The sequence below is a fragment of the Sinocyclocheilus anshuiensis genome, unplaced genomic scaffold (genome assembly GCF_001515605.1).
Source record: "Sinocyclocheilus anshuiensis isolate Anshui unplaced genomic scaffold, SAMN03320099.WGS_v1.1 scaffold44, whole genome shotgun sequence".
Classification (NCBI taxonomy): domain Eukaryota; kingdom Metazoa; phylum Chordata; class Actinopteri; order Cypriniformes; family Cyprinidae; genus Sinocyclocheilus; species Sinocyclocheilus anshuiensis.
Window position 1 is genome coordinate 2,554,546 of NW_015555746.1, and position 9,694 is coordinate 2,564,239.

General features: G+C 38.2%; 1 protein-coding gene across 1 annotated transcript in view; it reads right to left on the minus strand.

The window, feature by feature from the left end:
- Positions 1–9,694, minus strand: part of LOC107673457 (E3 ubiquitin-protein ligase HERC2-like) — a 53,489-nt gene that overhangs the window by 32,618 nt on the left and 11,177 nt on the right. Inside the window, exons 7-10 of the mRNA XM_016467054.1 lie at positions 1,673–1,814; positions 801–911; positions 474–645; positions 223–396 (exon numbers count right to left, since the gene is read on the minus strand). Coding sequence (XP_016322540.1) covers positions 223–396; positions 474–645; positions 801–911; positions 1,673–1,814 — 599 coding nt within the window. The remainder of the gene's footprint in view (positions 1–222; positions 397–473; positions 646–800; positions 912–1,672; positions 1,815–9,694) is intronic.

The following is a 9,694-nucleotide window of genomic DNA, read 5'->3' on the forward strand; positions in this document are numbered from 1 at the left end:
TTCCTCAAAGAGGGATTACAGATCATAATCACAAACAAGAGTTCCCTGGGGCTTCCTAGAGATTCATTGTGCTCTAGAGTCAATAAGCAGCTTCAACACAAACAATAAAAAGTGGGACTCTAGGCAACCATGTAGCATGATTAAGATGACACAAAGCTGAGCTACTGTTACGTCCTGTAAGATGCAAATAAAATGTCAAGACACGGTGTTGCATGCAGTAACCTTGTTAGAGGTGGGTGAGCTGCACTGCGGGGGGTTGCATGGGGCCGCCAGGCGGTCCAAGTGTGCCATGATGACTACAGCTGTCTGCTGCAGATCAATTGCCAGGTCATTATCTTGAGGCAGTGTAAGGTAGCGCAGAAAACTCTCATTTGGGCTCAGAGGGGCCGAAAGGATCTGAGAACATAAGTAGTGAGACATAAAACCTGGAAGAACAGTGCAGTTATAAAAATGATTCAGGGATTCAATCTCACCTCAATCTCCTCTTCAGGAACAGGCTCCTCCTTACTGCTGTGGATGTTCTGGAAGCGCTGCAGGAGGGGCAGTAAGGGGGCGCTGGTGCCCTGGGTCGAGCGCTCATTATCCATTTCTCTGGTTCCACTGTCCCAGAGCCTCAGCAGCAGCAGAACTGCAGACAGTAGCTGACTAAAACAAAATCACATGCAAAAGTGAGTTAGAGTGTTTATGAATATGACTCTTCAGTCCTATCAACAATCTCAGAAAAGTCACATGCAAGGTCCAAAATTAACACTAAGTAAGGAATTTTGGACAGTGGTCATATGTAACATCATGCTGAATACCTGAGAGTTCCTCGCTGCACTGCAAGCTCCAGAAGGATGGCCAGGGCCAAGTGCTGATCTTGCAGGGGAATGTTACTGGGCACTTTTCCACTAGCACTTCCATGAATGTCACTGAAAAACAACATTAGAGTAAAATGAGCTTAAATAGCAATGAGCTTTAGGAATGTGTAGATTTATGACCAGTTTGCGTTAAAAAATAAAGTTGAGGTCAGCAAGAACTTTTTAAAAAGGAAATTAATACTTTTATTAAACAAGGATGCTTTAAACTGATCAAAAGTTACAGTAAATACATTTTTTAAAGTTATTTTTATGGGCTTTTTATGCTTTTATATTGAGATAGGACAGTAGAGAGAAGACAGGAAATTACTGGGAGGAGAGAGGGGAGTAGGATCGGCAAAGGACCGCGAGACGGGAATCGAACTCGGGTCGCTGTGAGCGCAGTTACGCTATATGTCGACGCACTAACCATGAGGCTATTGGCACCAACCAGTAAATAATAAAATATGATAATAAAATATTAACCATTACAACTGTTTTCAACTGATAAAAATAAGAAATGTTTCTTGAGCACCAAATCAGCACATTAGAATGATTTCTGAACGATCATGTGACACTGAAGACTGGAGTAATGGCTGCTGAAAATTCAGCTTTGCCATCACAGGAATAAAACACATTTAAAAAATATATTTAATTTTTAAACATTTATTAATTTAATTAATTGCAATAAAATTGTACTGTATTTTTGGTTAAATAAATGCAATCTTGGTGTATCTTGATGCAACTTTTCTAGTTAGAAGATAAAAACTTATTACACAGGAATTAATATTACTACTTCTGCATTTGGGAATAGTGAAGATGAATGACTGGCAAACCTGAGGAATTTGGTAGCCCTCTCGACCACCTCCAGCCAGACGGGCGACACTGTGCCCTCATCAAACAGGGTAGCTTCTGGGAGAGCCCGCAGAGCATCCAGAGACTCCTGCAGTAACTCACTGCACAGGTCTGCATCATCACCTGAGATGCCACAAACAATTAATGAGTGTGAATATAAGACTTCTTCATATAGTATACATTTTAAGGCTGCCATTATCACGCAGTGCTTTGGCTACCAGACAGTCTGCACTGTCAATAGAAGTTTATAATGAAGTTACATCTTTAAATTCATTCTCATCAAAAGCACCATCTTCACAGCAACATTCAGGCAAGAAGTATTTGGCTTCTGCATCACGTCTCACGGCACGCTGTTACTTTTTAACTCATTGCCTACATACAATACAATATCATTGTGCCTGCTGCACCCATGGTACGGCAGCAAAGTTCCTTGATTATTACGCCGGAATGAGAGTATAGTTCCTAGCCATATCGGCCTAGAAAATCGCAACTTTTCATTTTCCGTCGGTCTTAGTAAACGATGTAACTACAGAAGAGTCAAGTTTTAAATAGGAAAAATATAGAAACTCTTTGGTCATTTTTGAGCGAGATGCTAACGGTCTAATCAGTCTCAATGATCTATGCTAAGCTACAGCTAAAAGTGCTACCGCCAGACCCGGAGATCGGCTGAATGGATTCGAAAATGGTAAAACTCAACTGTTTAACTCTAGGAGAGTTGGAAAATGAGGCTATTTTCAAAAATAGTGGAGTGTTCCTTTAAAACTCGTCCAAACTCGTACAGTCATCCAATTTTTTTTAGGGACAGACATTTAGGGACCGAAATCATGATAAGAGTAATTTTACATTATAACAATGAAACAATTCCCAACAAAGATTTAATATTAAATACTATAAAAGGTTTACATGATAAATCCCATTAAAATGTAGCTACATTACATATTAAATATATGTATGTATGTATAAGCAATATCACACGAGTAGCGTGCACAGTTTATTGGAATATTGGGTTTATACAACACAGTTCAACAGCACAAGTGTGTAAATAAAGAAGAGACAACAACAATGTCTTTTAAAACCCTCTTTTGTGCGGAACTACTACTTTCCACCACAGATTCAAATCTCGGTTTGACAGTTTAACAGCTGAGCCCAAGCCTCCGCTACTAATTCGAAAACATCACTTTAGAACTAGTAACGAAGGAACGTTGAGTCGCTTCATTGCAGCTCATTGTATTACGTAGAGTCGAGTATTATGAGAGAGAGAGAGAGATCGCCTAAGAGAGTCTATTAATTGCAACTGATATTCATTCTTCAGGTCGATCTTATATCCATAATCACAAGATCAGTTTGAATATCCACTGAGGAAAGCGATATCTTTGTCTTCGTACTTTTAACAGTTAAGGGGATTTCCCTTGACAGCGGAGTCAATGCATTTGTTGGTTGTGTCCCTATGGTTGCATCTTATAAGGCTGTTTAAAGTAATAATAACGTCCTTGTTTCAGTCCCTTTCAATATAAAAGTCCTTGCGACTCACTCCTAAAGACAGTCGTAATAATGTAACTTTCTCTGAAGATGAAATTATAATCCCTAAAGGACACTTTCACAATACCAAATATGGCATATACAGCGCTCTAGTTAATATAGGATTTAATAGATAAGCTGTTCTTGGTGGATACATAAGCTCTGAACGGCCGCTGTCAGCCTGGAGCTCACATCTCCGAAAACGTCTTAACAAATTGTCAAATAGGCGCTATCTTTATATATCGTTCTTCTGCCATTGACATTCACGGAGACAAATGCTGCTAGCATAACTCCACTTGTTGTTACAGTTAGAGTGCTGAAACTACTGGAGTATCGCACTGCTGGAAAAGGCTCTCAGCCAATCAGATTTATAAATATTAAATATAACATTTATATTTATATAGCAGCCATATCACCCTGCAGCCCAAGACTGGCTGCCCACTGAATCTAAGCAGGTTTGAGCCTGTTCAGTACCTGGATGGGAGACCTCATGAGAAAACTAGGTTGCTGCTGGAAGAGGTGTTAGTGAGGCCAGCAGGGGGTGCTCACTCTGCAGTCTGTGTGGGTCCTAACGCCCCAGTATAGTGACGGGGACACTATACTGTCAAAAAGTACCATCTTTCGGATGAGACGTTAAACCGAGGTCCTGACTCTCTGTGGTCATTAAAAATCCCAGGATGTCCTTCGAAAAAGAGTAGGGGTATAATAGCCATCCTGGCCAAATTCACCCATTGGCCTCTGACCATCATGGCCTCCTAGCCATCCCCATATCTGCTGATTGGCTTCATCACTCTGTCTCCTCTCCACCAATGAGCTGGTGTGTGGTGGGCGTTCTGGCGCAATATGGCTGCCGTCGCATCATCCAGGTCGATGCTGCACACTGGTGGTGGTTGAGGAGATTCCCCCTTTCTATGTAAAGTGCTTTGAGTGCCCAGAAAAGCGCTATATAAAATGTAAGGAATTATTATTATTATTATATATATTAAATAATGTATATTTGTAGATAGTCCGTGTATTTGTAGATAGTTAATTTAAGGAACTTTATCTCATTTGATTATACATTATATATTGTAAAAACTGACAAAAAAAAACAACAACAAAACAATAGGCTCAAAACAGCACATCTAGCATTATAAAACTGATCATTCCAGCAGTACAAATCAATACGGTCCATGACCTTTTAAGCGGCTCACTGCTTTATTCTTAAATGAACCTCTGAGGTTGGAGTGTACATATCATAAAGCAGGCCTTCTATAGACTATGATACCATTCAGCTCCATGTATGATCTCTGATGTCTCTTTCCCACCAAAGACAGGAAAACCTGACCACTATAAACTTTATTACAGGATAAACATTCACCCTTCCTCTCATTTATCTGCCTCCTCCCAATCCAACCCTCATAGTTTCTCTCATATTCTCACAACTATGGCAGTTCAGCTCAAATCCAGCTCTCGGCTGTTCAATGGAATGTGCATATGGCTCAGGTTTCAGGGCAGCTTTATATCCCGGGCCAGAGGGGCTGTATCCACCCATTCCCTGTGGACACTGTGCTGCACCGTTTTCAACATCTAAACAGATCGCAACTAGATCTCCCACCAGTCTCTAACCTTCTGCTCAGCCTCAGTGTTTCAGCTACAGGCAGAACAGAAAATTCTGCTTACGTTTGCCTTCAACTCTGGGTTAAGAGTCAACCTTTTGTATCACCACTTCCTACCTGAAGTAAAGATTAATGTACAGCCCAATAGTAAAACAATTTCATGTGCTTCACATTAAGCTCATAAAATCTAGAATCTGAGCAATTATTTGATTATACAAATATATCAATAAAAAAAATAATGAAATAAAAATATTAATAAATAAATAAAAATACAAAAATCTATTTCACATTACTTTAAAAAAGGTAAACAGTACAAACTAAAACTAAGGCATAACTCAAAATAATAGTAATAAAAATAATAATAATACCAGGGCTTGAAAACAGAAAAAAAAATTCAATCGGTTCACTCCGAGCAGAATCAATATTTGAACGTTTCTGTTCCTGCGTTCCTCTGTATTATTACCGTTCCGAAACTGGTTCGAGTAGAAGAAATACCGGTTAATAGCATTATCTTTTTAAAACCACTTTCTTTGCCTATAATAATAATAATAATAATAATAATAATAATAAAGTACAGTGTTTTCTTTACTCAAAAAGAAAAAGAAAAAAAAAAACAAGAAGAGATCTGGTAACCTATCTTAACCCGCTGTGCTTAGTCACAGCCAATACAGCATCATCTTTTCTAGATTTTGGCCAAATGTAGGCTACTAAACAAAAGAAAAAATCTATTAACACTTTTAAGACATTAAAGTATTTTTTAAGATATTTAAAAATGTTTGCTTGTATAAGATTGCGTTTTGAGAGTGAAAAAAAAAAACCTTAAGTTGCGTATAGGCTCACGTTGAATGATAAAATAACGTTATTAACCGGTTAATGGCCATTTCAAATTTTCGATTCCGTTCGGAACTATAAAATTTGATTTCATTTCTGTTTCTGTTCTTGTCAAAATTTAGTTTGTTTCCGGTTTTCGTTTTCGTTCCTTGAACCGATTCAGAGCCCTGAATAATACCTAAACATAGGCCAGGGCGATAAAACGGTATCACACCTTCTTCGATAACGATAGAAAAAATGTTCGATAAAGCGCACGATATAGGCACGTGCTATGAGTGACGCCGACAGCACACACAAACACGAACACATGCTGAAATGAGTGCTGTGCCTGCCTGTGATGAGGAGATTGTGAATAAAGAATGAATATTAGTCGAATTTAAAATAAACATTTACATTTAAATGTTAGGTGTGCATTAGGGAGCGTCATTAGTGGCGCGCGAGATGCAGTGATGATGTAAGTGACGTTGTTGCATTTTAATGTTTTGTTAGTCTAGACCACGAGACACGCAGTTGCTGCGTTATTCATTCAAAATATTAGAGAAATATAGAAGCTCAATGCGGAGAAGATCTTGGATTAGGTTAAAACCGAAACCAAGCCATTCACATAAAACGCATATTCAGTGCATTTTTAGATGGACAAATATGACTGCTGCTCTCACGTCTCACACAAGATATGTATAGAAAGCCATGCAAATTTAAAACAGTTTAAACTTTTAGAAAACACGTCACGAATTTGTGGAGGCTTATTCATTTTCACTGCGTCTCTTTTGTTTTTTTAAATGCAGTCTGTGTGAATGTTGACAATTTAAATGCGCTGCATTATTTTGCTCATTGCACCCTTTTGTGGCCTCGGGAGACAAAACAGTTTCCTTAAAGGGGTCATATAATGCGATTTCAAGTTTTCCTTTCTCTTTGGAGTGTTACAAGCTCTTGGTGCATAAAGAAGATCTGAATCAGCTACTGTTTTGTTATTAGTTTAAATATTTGCTATTGACTGTTCAAATGTGGATTTGTGCGCAGTGCAGAGTAACGCGTCGTGTGTGTGTGTGTGTGTGAGGGGAACAGGGTCACATCACAGGAGAGTGAACTGCCTGTCAGAAATCATAGCTGCTTAATCTTAACCGCGGCTTGTGTACTGCATCATCACTGTGTCTGTCACGCGACTCTGTTGCCCTTTCGGGCTTGAACTGATGGTAAAACTAACGACATTATTAACTGTCTTGATATTTACTTTGAAAGCTGAAGCGATTATGGTAAGGGGCGTTACATTTCCGACGCGTGCTTGTGGTGTTCGGCCAATCACAATGCACTTGGTCAGCTGGCCAATCAGAGCAGACTGCGCTTGTCAAAGGAGGGGGCTTTGTTGAAAACGACGTGTTTGAGAGAGGCGGGGCATAGAGGACCTACAATAATGTACAGTATTTGAAAAATAATGTGTTTTTTGATCATTAAAGCATGTCAACATATTCTGTTACACCAAATACACAAAATAATGATCTTTAAAATAGCATCATATGACCCCTTTAAGACCCATTTAATCTGCATATAAAACATTAGAAATGAGTTATTCGTTTAATTTTTATTTTGTGTTTGATTGTTAAAACAACAAATATTTGTTATTTGTCTCAATAAATTGGGTTAATTTAAAAATACAGTGGTTAAATAAAAAAAAAAAAATTATATTGCTCTTCGTTTTAAAAAAAGGTTATAAAAAATGTCAATAATTATCAATACCGAACGATGTGAAACATTATAGCGTTGATAAATTTTTTTGCTATATCACCCAGCCCTACCTAAACATTGCATTTATGTCGTGCAACTTAACTTTAAAGTTTCAGCCTAACTAAAGCTCAAGCATGACATAAGCATTTACTGTCTTCTTGGAAAGCTTTCTGGCTTTTATGAGAGGCAAAAATCAGTGGAAATTAAGGTAACTTGGAACAAGAACAAGAGACCATACACAATTTCTAAATACATTTTTCTACAACATGAAATTAGAGTTATTTGGAGAATAAACCCTCTTAAATGTCCCTTTACGTACTGGTGTGTGTGTGTAAAACTTGTTTTTGATATCCTTCATATTCTGTGTGCTGGTCAGTTCACAGCAGTGATAAAAATTAATCTGTTCCAATAAGTTTAAATTGATTTTACATTTTATGGGCATTTTTACCTTTATAAACCTTTTTTTTTTTCTAAAAGTGTGCATCATCTTTTGAGTCAAATTCTTACATTTAATCAGTCAAATAGAATACCAAACAAATAATATCAGTATCAAAATTCATCTTTGCAATGCAGAGGAAACACGGAAGCTGCATCCGAAGAGGCATTTAGATGTAGGCCTATTTACACTATTTAATTCAGCTCAGAGGGACATGAATGCATTTAACCTGCAGTTACAAATGCATAAATAATATTTTGTTGTTCCGTGTGTAGTTACAGTAAATGCACTAAACGATGATTTTTTTGTATTCGAGGAATCGTTTAAGCCCTACTTCATGTTTGTTAATGTTTGTGTCAATATCTCCAAGAACCTGGTACTGGAGAGATGGGTTCTGGTTATTAAAGACAATAGTCTGTCTTTGGATGTACTTCACATGCAGATTGGTATGACATTGGAATCCTAAAAGGGGATTAAGCAGTAAAATACAAAGTGACCTACACATTAAACGGAAGGATTTCTGAACAGGTGATTCATATATATATAACCTCATATGAGCCACAGAACAATTGGAAATAGTTGTAAAGTAGCAGCAAATCCTCTGCTTATGTTAAACCACTCTTTCCAAGAATTTGATTTTAGAAGGATCTCATTGACAAACAGATGTCATTAATATTTTGTCAACAGAAGTGCTATTGCAATCACAGCCCATTTTGGGTAATGGATGCTGGGTAATGTGCAAGTAACTTTCATGGCTAGCCAAACCATGCTGGAAATGGCTTACCAGATCTCCAGGCTCGGCGAAGAAAGGCAAAGGCAAAGGAAAGAGCTGCTCTTGATCCCACCCTGGCCAAACCTTCCACTCCTTTACTGACCGGCCGAGCACTGAGGAAACAGACAAAAACATTTCGGCCTATTATTTTCATTGCTTCTATATAAGCAGTTTCAAATGTAATCCAATTTCAATCAAAGCTCTGTTCCTCGTACCTTTTGTTAATATCGACAGCAGAGAGTGGAGGGCTGGGGGGACTTTTCCAGCGCACTTTGTACTTTTCCTCCATCATACTGTGGGTGAGTGAGATGAGGTAGCGCTCCAGGATCACCAGTCTCTGGCTCAGGAGCAGAGCAGAGAGTGTGCTCTTAGCCGTCTGTGAAGACAGCTTTTGTTGGTCGTCTACCAGTGCCATCAGACAGTCCTTCAGCTCTCCAGTTTCTGTGTAAAAAAAAGATGAGATATATAAGTAAATAAAATTATACATTTTTACTTCAGGAATGCTTTTACTTGATTCATTTTGTTTTTAGTTTCTTGTTTTATTATTTAGTGTCATTCCAGGTTTCTTTTTTGTGTGTTGCTCTGTATTTAGCGTTTTAATTTTCATTGTTGTGTTTGCTTGTGTTGTGAAGCGCTTTGAGAAAGCAATTTTTAAAGGCGCTATACCAGATAAATGTATTACTATTATTTTAATGTAGTAAAACAAATGGCAAAACATCCATGTTATTAGGGCTGCACGATAAATCGTATGCGATATTTAATGCGCATCTTGTCAGAAAGTCGGTTCTGTAATCAGCAGTAAATCTCCATCACGTGCGGGCTTTCACATTGAGCAGCATTAACTACACAGAGCCATTGTTCACTGACGGGATGTGCAAAAAATCGCGCGAATATGAACATGGTTTTGCGCAGCTCATCAGTGAACAATGGCTCTGTGTAGTTAATGCTGCTCAATGTGAAAGCCCGCACGTGATGGAGATTTACTGCTGATTACAGAACCGGCTTTACTAACAAGATGCGCATTAAACATCGCATGCGATTTATCGTGCAGCCCTACATCATATAATCATGCAAAACATTCACGACAAATAGCACATTTTTCATTGTTTATCGAATAGTCATAGCA